At 35.0% G+C, this 15,050-nt stretch overlaps 3 protein-coding genes across 3 annotated transcripts; 2 read left to right on the plus strand and 1 right to left on the minus strand.

The window, feature by feature from the left end:
* The first annotated feature begins 13 nt into the window (after nucleotides 1-13).
* On the plus strand, nucleotides 14-3,399 carry LOC17875017 (65-kDa microtubule-associated protein 1). The gene is made up of 10 exons (XM_006280163.2): nucleotides 14-200; nucleotides 632-730; nucleotides 824-1,027; nucleotides 1,122-1,367; nucleotides 1,446-1,661; nucleotides 1,818-1,973; nucleotides 2,059-2,370; nucleotides 2,466-2,553; nucleotides 2,641-2,789; nucleotides 2,875-3,399. Exons 2-10 carry the CDS (start codon nucleotides 659-661, stop codon nucleotides 3,184-3,186), a joined length of 1,755 nt encoding a protein of 584 aa, XP_006280225.1. The 5' UTR covers nucleotides 14-200; nucleotides 632-658; the 3' UTR covers nucleotides 3,187-3,399.
* A 488-nt stretch (nucleotides 3,400-3,887) lies between these two features.
* LOC17877223 (peroxygenase 2) lies at nucleotides 3,888-5,373 on the plus strand. The gene is given in 7 exon segments (XM_023777844.1): nucleotides 3,888-4,039; nucleotides 4,120-4,269; nucleotides 4,374-4,459; nucleotides 4,554-4,648; nucleotides 4,735-4,846; nucleotides 4,848-4,861; nucleotides 4,957-5,373. Coding segments are annotated over 7 exon segments (735 nt in total). The 5' UTR covers nucleotides 3,888-3,924; the 3' UTR covers nucleotides 5,120-5,373.
* On the minus strand, nucleotides 5,205-8,635 carry LOC17876787 (indole-3-acetate O-methyltransferase 1). Its single transcript, XM_006280551.2, has 4 exons — nucleotides 8,447-8,635; nucleotides 7,488-7,907; nucleotides 6,945-7,220; nucleotides 5,205-5,791 (listed from the first exon to the last, which is right to left on the minus strand). Exons 1-4 carry the CDS (start codon nucleotides 8,555-8,557, stop codon nucleotides 5,438-5,440), a joined length of 1,161 nt encoding a protein of 386 aa, XP_006280613.1. The 5' UTR covers nucleotides 8,558-8,635; the 3' UTR covers nucleotides 5,205-5,437.
* Nucleotides 8,636-15,050: the final 6,415 nt, after the last annotated feature.

Genomic DNA, 15,050 nt, shown 5'->3' on the forward strand with positions numbered 1-15,050 from the left:
CCACCTCTCTCTCCTCCATAGATTGATATTTTTTTGTTTCCCCTGGCCTTTGCTTAAGATGATTTTATCTCTCACTCTCAATAGTGTGTGTTTTGTCATACAGCTTCAGATCTAAAACCTGTAGTAGAAGAAGTAATAAGTAGGAAGAGTGTGTAGGGGAGAAACCCATTTAAAACCCTTGAAATCCAGTGTCAACCTCGGTAATGTTTTTCTCTTTGTATTTTCTTATTTACTGTTAGATTTGATCAGTTTGAAGTCTTTAGTTTTTGATTGCTTTGGTTTTATCACCAATGCTGTTTGCTTCTCTTGAACTTCTTGTTTCGTGTTTTTAAAACAGAGATCTGCTTCTTATCTCGTTGCTTTTACTTATGCTTGATCGGACCTTTGTTTGCTTTCTGGTTTATGGTGAAAAAGTGTTTTTTGAGCTTTTGAGAAGTTTTTAGATTTCTCTTTCCAATTTATATGGTTCATTTTAATGTTTTGGTCTGTCGAGTTGAGTGATTGAAGGGTTTTTAGATTCCGAAATATACAAAAAGATTACAACTTTGATTAAGAAAAATCTACAGAGTTCTGTGTGTTCTACATTCTTAGTTTAGTTATCTTTTCTAACTAATTTTTTTTGTTTCTGTAGGAAAAAAAACCTTTTCATATAGCGACGATGGCGGTCACAGATACTGAAAGTCCTCTTCTTGGAGAAATTACTTGTGGTACCTTACTGCAGAAGTTGCAGGTGCAAATCTTGTCTTGCAACCTCTATCTAGGATTAGGCTTTTTACTCCAGTCTTGTGTAAGGTCAACTTCTTACAACCTTTTTTTAATTCAGGAAATCTGGGATGAAGTTGGTGAGAGTGATGAGGAACGAGACAAGCTGCTGCTGCAGATAGAGCAAGAGTGTCTTGATGTTTACAAGAGGAAAGTTGAGCTGGCTGCCAAATCCCGAGCTGAGCTTCTTCAAACCTTGTCTGATGCTAATGCTGAACTCTCCAGCCTCACTACATCTCTAGGAGAGAAAAGCTTAGTTGGCATTGTAAGTTTTGTCCATATGTTATAGAAGTAGAAAATTTATATGAAGTGTTTTGTTAGTGAGATTTTCGTCTTTTTGTTTCTTCTGTTGTTTGCAGCCGGATAAGTCTTCAGAATCGATTAAAGAGCAACTTGCTGCAATAGCACCGGCTCTTGAACAACTGTGGCAACAGAAAGAGGAGAGAGTCAGAGAGTTCTCTGATGTTCAATCACAAATCCAGAAGATATGTGGAGAGATTGCTGGGGGTTTGAGCAATGAGGTTCCTATAGTCGATGAGTCTGATTTGTCACTGAAGAAATTAGACGATTTCCAGAGCCAACTCCAAGAGCTCCAGAAAGAGAAGGTAAAATTTGTGTTAGGAATCTCTATAGTGGTGATATGTTGCTTTATGTTTTCCTTGCTAACTGCTTTGTTTTGGCAGAGTGACAGGCTGCAGAAGGTGCTAGAGTTTGTGAGTACTGTTCATGATCTTTGTGCCGTTCTTGGTTTGGATTTCCTAAGCACTGTCACCGAAGTTCATCCGAGCTTAGATGAAGAAACCGGTGTCCAGTCTAAAAGCATTAGCAATGACACACTTTCAAGGTTGGCTAAAACCGTCTTGACTCTTAAAGATGATAAGAAGCAAAGACTTCAAAAGGTCAAGACAATTTTCTCTGCATCCTTGTCTAAAATTGTTTTCGTAAATTGCAATTGTTGTATATCAAACTGGTAGAGAGCTTTCTAAAGTATGATTATCTGAGACATGCTAAGATCACAGAGATTCATTAATGATTCTTTGTTTTTGTTGTTGCAGCTTCAAGAGCTAGCTACTCAGCTAATTGATTTGTGGAATCTGATGGATACTCCTGATGAGGAAAGGGAGCTTTTTGATCATGTTACCTGTAACATTTCAGCTTCAGTTGATGAGGTCACTTTGCCAGGTGCTCTTGCACGTGATTTGATTGAGCAGGTATTTTATATTGAATTGATAAAATTTCCTATGTGTTCTGAAGTTTCAGTTACTGCTTCCTAAAATTTCATATAAACTTGTGAAGGCCGAGGTGGAAGTGGATAGGCTTGACCAGCTGAAAGCTAGCCGAATGAAAGAAATTGCTTTCAAGAAACAATCTGAGCTTGAGGAGATATATGCTCGTGCCCATGTAGAAATAAATCCGGAATCTGCTCGTGAGAGGATCATGTCACTGATTGATTCTGGAAATGTTGAGCCTACTGAGTTATTGGCAGACATGGATAGCCAGATAGCAAAGGCTAAGGAAGAAGCATTTAGTAGAAAAGATATTTTGGACCGAGTTGAAAAATGGATGTCAGCTTGTGAGGAAGAGAGCTGGCTAGAAGACTACAACCGGGTAATATATAATTTCTCTCAATCACACACACTATGATGCACATTAACTTCAAAGTGGATCTTAAGCATTTCCATGGTTTCGTTTTTTGAGAACAGGATCAGAACAGGTACAGTGCAAGCAGAGGCGCACACTTGAATCTCAAGAGAGCTGAGAAAGCTCGGATTCTGGTTAGCAAGATTCCTGGTATGTTTTAAATAACCAAGATATGCCTGCAAACTTCCCTTATGTATTCATATCTAGTAAATTTTGGATCTTTTGTCTTGTGCAAAGCCATGGTTGACACATTGGTTGCCAAGACCCGGGCTTGGGAAGAGGAACACAGCATGTCCTTTGCCTACGATGGTGTTCCTCTGCTAGCTATGCTAGATGAGTACGGTATGCTTAGGCAAGAACGAGAAGAGGAGAAACGGAGGCTAAGGGTAAGTTCATCATTTCTACTCAATTATGATAAACTCGAAAATGTCAGTCATCCCCTGAAGTCCTCTGTTTTAATTATATGAACAGGAACAAAAGAAGGTTCAAGAACAGCCACACGTAGAACAAGACTCTGCCTTTAGCACCAGACCAAGCCCTGCAAGACCAGTCAGTGCCAAGAAACCGATGGGGCTACGAGCTAACAACGGAGGAGCCAATGGAGCTCCAAACCGGCGTTTATCATTGAACGCAAACCAGAATGGAAGCAGGTCTACTGCAAAAGAAGGAGGGAGAAGGGAGAGTCTCAACAGGCCGGCTGCTCCTACAAACTACGTTGCCATATCGAAAGAGGAAGCTGCTTCATCTCCAGTTGCAGATCATCAAGTTCCAGCCTCACCATGATGATGGAAAAAAAAGAGAGAGGAAAAGATGTGTAATTTTCAATGTTTAAGTTGGTTTTAGGGAGAGAAGGCTTTGATGAAACACCTGAGAGAGAAGACAAAATGACATTTCAGAGTAGAGAATGTGTATGTGTGTGTGTGTTTTGTTAGTGTTGTTTTAGTAGTTGGTACGGTATCATCTTGACTCCAAAAAAACAACCATTTTACCTGCAAATGACTTACTTATCTTAGGGATTATAAGAGAAAATGTAAGTCTGACCAAAATCACAACTTTCTAAAACGGTACATCGTGCCTTTTGAGCCACGCGCTCATCTATAGCATGATCGTTTTGTCCAAGCATATAGCATCCTCATGTTGGCAAAGGTCGGTCACTTCAGTCTATGAAAATGTTATCAGTGTTCTGAAAAGTTTGCGCAACCCATATTTTTCTTTTTCTAATAATGTTTTTATATTTTTTGTTAGTCCGGTTGATTTTTGTTAGAAGATATTGGTTTTCTTCATTTCAATTATGCTTTGTATTATGTAGATAAGATTCTTCTATTCAGTTGTTACGATTCGGTTAGAAAAGCTTGTTCTGGTTTCTATATCCACTTTGAAGTGACAAGTGTCACTGACTCGTGTGAAGGGTGAATTTAGTGTGGCATTGTCGCGCGTGCATGTCCGCCACGGAGCATCGAGATGTTTCGGTCTTCTCTTCTTGTTCATTAGTCTTCTCACTGTAGAGAGAGATATAGAAAAATGACGACAATGGAGAGGATGGAGAGAGACGCAATGGAGACGGTGGCTACCTATGCTCCGGTCACTTATCACCGCCGTGTTCGTGGTGACTTGGATGACACACTTCCTAAACCTTGTACTTCTCCTAACCTATCTAGATATATTCAGGATGCGTGACTCGTACGCTACATAACCGTTTTTTTTACTATTATTTAGATTTGCCGAGAGCACTACAAGCACCGGACATGGAACACCCGCAAGGAACACCAGAGCATAGGCACAATGGCCTTAGTGTTCTTCAGCAACATGTAGCTTTCTTCGATTTGGATGATAATGGCATCATTTATCCCTATGAAACTTTCTCTGGTACACCCTTAAACGGTTAAACCTCTCCACTTTATACAGTTTATGAGTTATGTACATATTGGTTTAATTTATACATCTACTGGTGTCGAAATGGATGGCACCAGGGTTCCAGTTACTCGGTTTCAATTTACTAGCGTCACTTATCTTAACTACCGGTATCCACATAGCTCTAAGCTATGCTACTCTCCCGGTAAATTAAGTACATATATATTCAGTTTAACTTAATAATTTAGCTTTACCGAGCCGGACTATGATGATTGGTACGCTTATGATTGATGAAACAGGGATGGTTACCGTCTCCGTTCTTGCCTATATATATACACAACATTCACAAGGCAAAGCACGGAAGCGACTCTAAAACATATGACAATGAAGGAAGGTTAGTAGTCTTGTAATTAAATATATTTGAGATTTCTATGATTATAGGATCGCGAGATTATATGTAATATATGTGTCTTTGGGAAGGTATACACCAGCGAATCTTGAGTTGATGTTTAGCAAATATGCGAGGACAGTGCCAGATAAGTTGAGTCTTGGAGAACTATGGGACATGACTGAAGGAAACCGCGATGCCTTCCGACTTTTTTGGATGGTATATACTTTCTTCAATGCTCAAAATGTTGAGATATATGTTCCCTTAATGTGTTTTTTGGTTTGTGAAGAAGTGATTTATTAATTGGTCTGTAGGCTAGCGAGCAAAGTGGAATGGGGAGTATTGTATGTGTTAGCGAGTGATGAAGAAGGATTCTTGTCAAAAGAAGCCATAAGGCGGTGCTTTGATGGAAGCTTGTTTGATTATTGCGCCAAGAACTACGCTGAGGTGAAGGAGTACAAGACGCAGTACTACTGATCATCATCACTTGAACTAGTGTGGAAACTCAAAAGTTGTTTTACGATGTTTCTAGTTTCGTTTGGTTGGTTAGAAACCCTGCATAGATTGGAACAGAAGGCTTCCTTTTATAAAGTTTTTTTTTTTGGTACAAAGACTTCTGACTATTTTAGTTTTACATGATCAAAACCCCATTTCATAAAGAAGACAGAGAACTATTAAACATTAAAGAGAGGTCCTACGAACAGAAACAGACAAAAAAAAAAAAAAAAAAAGTTAAAACAAGAGCACACGAATATGTTTCTTATAATTAGTCTTTTTCATATTATTTGATATTAATTAAGTAAAGGACAAAGAAGCGACAATGTGGAAGAACTGCAAATTCACCAAGACATCTTTAGCATGGCTAGTGGCTCGGCGTTCAATTCGGGAGAACAGCTCATTGCTTAGCTCTTCGCCTATGTGAGCTTCCACAAGAACTCCTGCCACACTCCGACAACTACTAGCGAAGGCACGACCGACCTCAGATGCGTCGTCCGGCTCGCTCACCACAAGTGGACTCCCTCCTTTGTAGACCACCAGCTTCTCAATTGCAAACGAGCCGTTGGCTTCAACTACTTCCTTGAAATCTTGCAAGCTTGGTGCGTACACTGGGATATTGAATCCATCCCGTTTCTCTGCCGCTACCAAACCCTATAAAAATAAAATGTGTGAGGCTGCAATCACAAGGACTATGTTTTTTTTTGTAAATCAATATATGAATTTATATATACTGATTGAATTATATATCTACTTTGATTCACTGCGCCTTTAACATGATTATCTGAATATATAATGACTTAAAAACACATGTAAACTTTACTTTTTGGTAGTGAGAATATTTGATCTAACGGACTAAAATGATTATGTCAGAAAGTAACGTAACAATTCTTGTTGATTTTTTTTTTAATGTCTTCTTTCACTACCGTACTTCAATAATATGGCCTGCCGATTTTGCCTCTACAAAGTCATCATATCGGTTTTGTTCTGACGTATAAAATGATCGTAGCGATGGATGATTCAGATTCAACTAGGATCGATAAGGACCAATCCGATGGGTAGGATTGATAGTTACACCTAAATCGAGGAGTGGTGAGAGTGTACACTAACGTGGTCTTAAAGCCACCACAATCATTCGCTTATGTTTCGTTGTATGTGGATTTATTTACACATAAAGTGTAACTTTCAAAATCAAACACATAGACAAAACTACAATACTGCGTTAGGTTTGCATTTTTCTTCAAAATAAATATTTATGTCAATATCAAACTTAATATTAGTTTTAAGAAATGTACATATGGGTACATGTGGTCCTGTACATAACTATAGTATACTAGGTTTTAATTTTTTTGTTCTTTTCTTTCAAATATATATAGACTCTTGTTAAGAAAAGCTTAAAAATTCAAGAAACTTGTGGATTAATTTTTGTGGCTTGACGTTAGCGGATACTATATACTATATACAGAACTAGTAACTAGGTTTGATGACTTTACGAGTTAAAGTTTTTATTGAGTTTTGGCACTGCTGTAGTTTTCTTAGAAAGCCGAAAGAGATAAAGAAAAGGTAAACGACATTTCCAAAGCTAGAAATACTTAAATTGGGTCAATTGTAGATCCTAGTGTTATATAAACAAGTTGTTTTCGTCATTTCTAGTGTTTATTCATAAAAAACCAAAAGGGCATGCATGGGGATTAATAGTACTAGTATAAGTTAAGAACTCAAGGTTACTAATTTAGATTCGTATTAAGTAATTAAGTTGTAACTAGCTTAATTGGTGGAAAGGGTAAAGATAAAACCAAGGTCGTACCTCGCGGACAAGGTCGTCCCAAGCGTCCTGAAAATGAGTGCCGAAGAGAAGACCGGCACCACCCTGGTCGGTTGGGTCCACAGAGGTACGACCGAGACAGACCAGAAACATGGACCCACCTCTCTTAACCTCCGCCGCTCTTGCCCTCAAAAACTCCGCCAAGTCCGCCTGAAACTGCCTTTTGTACGCCGTTGTTGTCTTCTCTCCGGCTCCGTGTATGAATACTCTCCCTTTATTGTACGCCGCCGATCTCCTATCCGTCACACTCTCCGGCACCTACCACATTTTCCATTTCTTATCATATTTATATCACAAGTTTTTTTTTTGTTTCTTTTGGTTGATTAATATTAATTATAAAAAAAGTATAAGTTCACGAAGCAAAAATAATGATGATAGCCCTAATCCGGTAGAAATATTAATTAAGTCCCGTATTTTAACATTGATTAATTAATTAATTAACCGTTAAAGCTTAAACCAGAAAAATTCGAATAACATGATACGTGTGTAGTAAAAGTGACCTAGTTACGTAGAGTGAGTACGTACCTGAGAGAGCCAATGTAAGGAGAAGGCAGAGTGGAAAAAGTCAATGGTTCTCGCCGGAAAAAGTCGCCGATAAAACGATCCGGGAACACCAGCGACGAAGTAAGAGCGGTTTCCATCGGCAGCAAGGCACTCCTCCATGCAAGAGTTGGTGACAAGTGGTGGAAGAAGCTGAAAAAGTGTGTTGAAGTCGTTGCTCGGGAGATCCGAGAAGAAAGCTGTGAACTCCGGCGGGTCGATTCCGGCCAAATCAAACCTCTTAGAGATGTGTTTGACTATGAAATCGATGATGTGGACAGTGTTTGCCCCGGAGGAGCAGCCAAGATCGACCGCCGTGAACGGTGGCGGACTGGCGGAGGAGTTTAGGTGGACATTGTCAAGTGTCTCCTCTAAGAGGTGAAGCATGGACCGTGCATGCATCGCCTGCATATATTAATCTATTATTACCTTTCATGAACTCAAATTGTCGGTATCTATATTACTTTCCATGCACGTAGACGCTGGCTCTTATATATTTGTCTCAACATTATACGCATTTTTTTGTTATAATACAAAGCTTAATTTATTTGAAGAAATTTTATTTAGCAAATCAATAGCATGAGTCAATTAGTCCGATATATGTAGCCTACTATATATAATATCCAAACAAAAATCAAATTAGAATAATTAATCCAGAGTAAATAAACTGATTGTTGAGTTATTTGATATTGATCAAAGAAACAGTAATTGAAGACTTAACCGTTTATAAAACAGAAATAAACCTAAGAAATTTTTGATTTTAAGAGCAGATCTTGCGAATGATCTTGGAGAGTAGTACCCTTTGCATAAAACATAAATATAAATCTTCACTCGATTTACCAAATTTATGACTCGAGATCAAAATGTCGAATAATTTGATGTTTTCTATGAAGGAATTTTTTAAACAGTAGAACAAAAAAAAAAAAAAAAAAAGATGTAGAGACCTGAGCTTGAGAGTTATTGGCATAGCTGTCTTGTCCTTTGCCACCTTTCATGCTGAGAAGTCTCTCGAGCTTCATGTTACATACAGCAACATTGTCTCCCTTAGAACCCATTCTCTCTCTCTTTCTCTTCTTCTCTTCTTCTCTCCTTCTCGATCTCTCTCTCTCTCTATCTTTCTCTACAACTTCTTTTTGTGAATGAGACAAGGTCGAAGAGACGACACATATTTATAGAAAAAGAGGAAATGATAAATGTATGAATTTAGTTGAATGGGGAAACATATTATTAAATGTGCCATTGCGTACATATGGTGTATGTACTGATTATTCATGCAAAAACAACGCATCATTGTGTTTGTTTCCCAAAAAACAAAATATAATTATGTGGTGTACTTGTGTCACATGATATATAGTATATATACATAGTTTGTCATTTTGTGTACTGTAGGTTATATTTTTTTGTCAACCACATTTTGTGTAGGGCTTATTGGAGTAAAGAGTAGAACAATATATGGTGCTCGATCATATATATATATATGATGTACAAAATAATCAATTTATGATGTACACGTATAATAATTTAAATATCTAATGTGATCTTTCTTTTTCCAACTATTTTTGCGGTTGTGATTTAAAATGAAAATATCTAAGCTTGAAAGTTTTTAATATAATATTAAAATAGCATTAAATACACACATTTACAAAAGTGCACATTAAATTTGAATATCCTGATGTATTAATTTAACTTTATATAAATCAACAATATTTTGGTTATCATATACTATATATATTTCGTGGTAATATATAATTTTGGAAAGAAGTTCAATTTTTTTTTGGTTCATTTTGAAACTTAAATCGTATTGTTGTAATATGTTAAATTTCCAGTGAATATGGTGCAGAATGATAAATAAATATAGTATAAATATAAATATATGTTGGTTACAAGATGAGTAAGAGGACTATATAACTAGTTACTAAGAGACTAATTAGGGTTGTAATTTCATGAGTCTTATTGTCTTAAGAGTAAAGAAGTAATTGGTTGGCTTTAGATATTCATGATGAGAAAAATCAAAAGGGAAATGAATGTGTTTCCATAGGATACCACCCGAGGGAACATCAGGAGTATAAAAGCTATGATACGATCTTAGTTAGATTCATGCATGTTTCAAACATTCTTCATCCATTGCTTTTTTATCCAATATCGTATCATTCATATATATCCCAAGTATTGGTCCTAACGATTGTCAGATAATCTTCAACCAAACAGCCCAAAAATGTTGTTAATTAGACGATGCCATTAATTATAAAAAAATCGTTTTTAGTATTGCGACGGCACGACACTTGGGTTTTGTACAATGAAACGGTCGATTATATTTAAAGAAATGTATATCTAAAATTAAATAATATAAAGTCAGATAATGATCTAGCTAAAAGGACGCTATTTAATCAGAGGAAATGGTTAAATTACTCGAAAAGTTTACACAGATCTAGAGCTAATGTATAATTAGATATTAAATCTAAAAATTACGAGAAAAATTAATTAAGAACACTTGTCAATATAATATCACCAACCCATCCGTAAATTATTTGTTGTTATAATTAAGTACATGGCATATTGACATGTTTCAACTGGCTGAAAATCTCACTTAAAGAAAAAAAATATTTTCTCATTTAAGGTTTAAGTCTCGGTAAATACTTGATTTGTTGCGTAATAATATAAGTCAAAATAAAATTAGTTGTCCTTTATATATATGCATGAGTAAGTATAATGTAAAAGTAGCTTACAGGATTAGTAAAGAGTGGGTGAAGGGCACGAGATTGACGCCGAAACTTGATGGTATCCAATGGAACAGAGTTGAGAGTTGGTCAGTGGAGGCAACATACATAGCAAAAGAGACAAGTTTCTTCATCATGTTGCCGGGTTTTTTATGACTCTCTATCCATTTCTCTACATTCTCATCATCCCTATCCTAAAACTAGATGTTATTTATTTGCTTATCCTCCACCAAACATTATTTCGCTTACAAGTTACAAGTTTTAGATTTGAGGTCTCATGATCTTTTGATTTTGAGTAGACACATATATGGATAGGTATTGCATGAATTTCATTGGTAGTATGATGTTAAATATATATTTTAAAAAAGAATTAGCAAAAAGTATATAAAAAAAGATACAAGTGGGTCCAATATATCCTATATTAAGCCAACAACCAAAAATTTTTCACTAGCATGCCACAAGAGTCGTGAAATGAAAGTCCTGCTGTGTATATATACTTATTATCTAATTAATGCATTTTTTATTTGTGTAAGTCTAATTCATAATATATATATACGAAGTGCTAGCTACCTTCAATGTTTAATTTCCAAATTATCACCAAATTTAGAAATTTTATAATACGGATTTAGGAGGGTTACTATATTTTTATACTAAGCCGAAGTTTGCCGTATATTTTTTTTTTTTTTCAATTTTGTATTATATTCATATAACATTGTTGACAAAATTTTACTAGTATATTTTGGCTCTTGTCATTCTTTGTTTCACTAAATCCAAGTCACTATATATTTTTGTCCATTTAATTTCGATGTTTCAACCTCTTCTTTTGTTCTTGTTATGATTATATTTCGCTTCTTAGGTTTTAATCGTTTTTCATGCCCTTGTTATCTCTATATCTTCTTGCTATATAATTTGTATTCTTATCTCAAGATAACTAGTTAATTACGTAACGAACTCATCTTTCTTTTTGGCAACATTTTAACAATTATAAAAGTAGCTACAAAGGGCAATGAGAAGGGAGAGGAGATTATTGAGTAATGATATGTGTAATTTATACTTAATTGGAACTTGGATTTATCAATGACTACAAACTTTCAAGTAACGAGACGACTAGAGTGTCACAATTATACGAGTTGGTCACGAATTTAATATTCCTACATGAATAATTTCCTCAACCAATATAATAAACAACTATTTTATTGTTACTGATTATTACCATAATTACCTTGTTAGAGATTTTAATTCTAAAGACCCTTTAATCATTAATCAATTGTGTTAAAGATACATATGTTTAATATTTTACTACAAAGTAGTAATATATCTGTATATCTATTATCAAACCATGTTTTAAAAAATAATTTAGGGTATCATTAGTCAATACAGCTAAGCTCAAATGCGTCTTATTGATTTGAGACATGGACTGAAACCAGATGATGTTGATTTCACGTATTTAATTACACATATAGATCAATCAATTAAAGTTAAAGATATACTCAAACTGTTCACTAGGGCAATAGGCACGTCAACATAGATCAGGTACCCATGTAACGATTTTTACCGTTAAGTTATCGTTAATGTGATTTAATAATTCTCAGATGAAACCATGGTTTATCGTGTATACCTAACTCTGCCACAACTACTAACTGAAATTACTTATACTTCTTGTTTGCAAGTTTTAAACCAGCTACAAACAAAAATTGCCATGACGAATAATTTTTTTTAAGACTCCACATACGAATTACGATATATATTTACCGTAAAAGTTAGCAGGATACATGAAAAAAATATACCATACGTTCGACAACGACAACATTTGGATTATATAAATAAACCGTATAGAAACTCTATTTATAATTAATACATTACATGAACACGCGATGTGAAACTTCTTGTCAAATAACGTTAAAGAAAATAGAAAAATAAATGGATAAAATCAAGTCAATCTAAAATACTCAAAATTCATTTTGATTTGTTCGGACAAAATATTTGTATGTTATTTACTTAGATTGTAGTTACTCTCAGATGATCTCCGTAACGTGGAAAGCAAATTGGATTAATAACCAGAAGACCAGGAAATCTGTTTTATTAATAGTTTTTTTTGAGTCTTTCCACATGTAGAGTTACCGTGATCCTCGCGTTTCACGTAACACTAGGCCCCCAATACATGCTCTTTTATGTATTATTAGTCTTTGGTTTAATTGTATTTGTATCATGTCATAAGTTCCAAATTAGTCTAACCCTAGGAACCGACTTGTCTACTGAATTTATTACTTATAAGAAAGTTTTCAAGAAAGTGAATCATATATGAAAATTTTAGTAGCATTATAAATTAAGACCATGTCGACATATTCATTTAGCTAGAGTTCATTTATTCGTTTAAATAACAAAACTAAAAAATAAAAATAAAGAAAGTGACCAAGAAATCCAACATATTTTTTTGTAGGCTTGTAGTAAGGAAGCATCCAAATTTAATCAATCAACAAATTTAAATCCATCTCATATAGAACATTAACAATTCTATTTGACATCAAGAGTTGATGATTACCGATGAAAATAATAGTGTTTCAAATGCTAAAAGGAGCATCAATCTACATATATAATAGTCTATGTCGGCTTGTGATTATTGAACAATTTATTTGCAATGGACTCTTGCCCGTTATTATTAGACAACAAAAACGATTAACGGTTAGTTAGGGGATACGAGATTAATAATATATAGTCTAATACTAGTATTATTATTTTGGTCTCCCTCTTCAGGGGATAAGGCTTTCAACTAACATCATCTCATAAGGGCTAAGCTTAAGGAGCTATACTTTATATGCTTTCTAATCTTGTTTTAAAGGTTTCTATCGATCGCAGCATCTACTGTTAGTGTCCGGTTAAAACGAGATGTTTTGTTAATTCGAAGTTCAACTTCAACACACACAAAAAGTAGTATATATGTTTCTTCATATCCCCGAAGACATCGACAGATTGTGTATGGCTTTAGCTTATTATCTTCTTGAGTATTACTTTTGTTTACTCGGTTAACTTTAACTTTAAGAAAACTGTGGTTTTCCAATGCAATTTTAAGTAGCAAGTCTCTTAAAACTAGCTAGGTCAAAAAGCAAAGAGTCTTTTCTTCGATCCGCAACATATTCCCTTTACTCTTTTTGCGTTTATTTACTTTGACTTTGACCAGTAGTTTACCTTTTTCTGCAACTGTTAAAAGTAAATCATAGTTAGATACTAGATACATAATTATTACTATCATAGAAAACTGTGGTTTATAAATGTCATTCTTAATCTAACTTTTCTCTTTGTTCATATCTCTTAGACCTTAGTTTTATGTAGTCTTCGATCATAGTTACTTTTTATTTTATACATGTTAAATACTAAAGTAACAACTTGACAAAAAAAAAACTAAACTTATCATCTCACAAAACTGACATTCACACACTAGTTTAAATTAACAGATATAACCTAATTAGGCCATTTTGGAATCTTAGGCTTTTGGGTTCGGTGTTACCACCCATAGGCCGTAGTGGAGTTAAGCAAAACTCTTTACCAAATTACACACTCATCTTAGAAATTTAGTCGGTTTCGAAAATGTTTCGGACACTCGTGATAGATAACGAAAACCCCTTACCAAAAAAAATATGTTTATGACTACCATAAACCAAAAAATAAGTGTTAAGTTTGTAATATAAGTGTTAGTCTGGTGACCAAAAAATAAAGTGTTAGTCTAAATGAGCCTAGTTACTTGGTAACATATGGGCCAATAGTCCAAAATGTGGCCCAAACTATTCGCGGCAAATTTGTAATCCCATAAAAAGACAAGGACCGGATTCAAAAACAAAATATTAAAACAGAGCGAAAGAGAGAGAGAGACTGAGACAGAGAAGAAATTAAGAGTTGGGGAAGAACAAAACAAAGCACGAACAAATCATTTTTTGTTTTTCTTCTCTTTAGTCTTAACTTTGAAGAGGGTTTCTTCAATTCTCGTCTGATTATCAAAATTAGGTTCTTTTGTTTTTCCATTAGTTAGTTTTGTCTGTGAAGAAAGGTGGAAGAAGAAGAGAAAACAAAGAGAGAAAGGAACAAAGAAAATGTCAGAGCTAAACCAACAGATAGAGCAGCTTAAACGCTGTGAAGGAATCACAAGTGAAGGCTCTTTGCCTTAAAGCTATGGAGATTCTAGTTCAAAGAGTCGATGCTCCTGTCACTGTAAGTTATTTTTCTCGATTCAAGCTACAGATTTTTTTTTAATCCATACTACTTGTGTTTGAAGATTGAGTTTTTGTGAGAACCCATGTAACTGAGAGCTGGTGAGTTGAGGAATCTAACGAAATTTGAAATTAGATTTTAGGCATGACTGTAGCTCAGAACAGTTGTAGTTTAGTTTTGAAATGTTATGGTTTTAAATTATGGGGTTTTGTGTGGTTTACTTGATATGAATTATTGATTCGTATATGAAGTTTCCTGAGGTCAATAAGAATCTTTGGAAGTAAGTAAGAAAAGAAAGGCATGCTTGGAAGATATGCATCAGTTTGTATATTTCTGTATCAGAACTGCAAATGTATGAAAACTGGTTAAGGTGGCACTTTCCAAATATATCCAAAACTGGTCTTCACAGTTACTGAAATTCACATTTTGTTTTACAGTGAATAACTCGGATGATACTCTGTTTTGCTTACAAATACTGTATAGTGATTATCTGTAGCCACTGACTAACTTTCTTGATTCTCTTGGTTACAATTCCCTTACCCTATAGGAGGGTAAAGTTTCCTCAAGTTTATATTCTTGAAGATCCGGTAATAATCATTGAAGACAAGTTCCAAGTTGTGCTGTGACT

The sequence above is a fragment of the Capsella rubella genome, unplaced genomic scaffold, assembly GCF_000375325.1.
Source record: "Capsella rubella cultivar Monte Gargano unplaced genomic scaffold, Caprub1_0 scaffold_8, whole genome shotgun sequence".
NCBI lineage: Eukaryota > Viridiplantae > Streptophyta > Magnoliopsida > Brassicales > Brassicaceae > Capsella > Capsella rubella.

Excerpts from the sequence above, each read along its gene's own strand:
- LOC17876787 (XM_006280551.2), bottom strand. The coding sequence starts at position 8,557 with ATGGGTTCTAAGGGAGACAATGTTGCTGTATGTAACATGAAGCTCGAG. Across the intron at positions 7,908-8,446 it reads CCAATAACTCTCAAGCTCAG|GCGATGCATGCACGGTCCAT; the intron begins GTCTCTACATCT and ends TAATATATGCAG. Across the intron at positions 5,792-6,944 it reads GGGACGACCTTGTCCGCGAG|GGTTTGGTAGCGGCAGAGAA; the intron begins GTACGACCTTGG and ends TTATTTTTATAG.
- LOC17875017 (XM_006280163.2), top strand. The coding sequence starts at position 659 with ATGGCGGTCACAGATACTGAAAGTCCTCTTCTTGGAGAAATTACTTGT. Across the intron at positions 2,554-2,640 it reads TCTGGTTAGCAAGATTCCTG|CCATGGTTGACACATTGGTT; the intron begins GTATGTTTTAAA and ends TCTTGTGCAAAG. Across the intron at positions 2,790-2,874 it reads AGGAGAAACGGAGGCTAAGG|GAACAAAAGAAGGTTCAAGA; the intron begins GTAAGTTCATCA and ends TTATATGAACAG.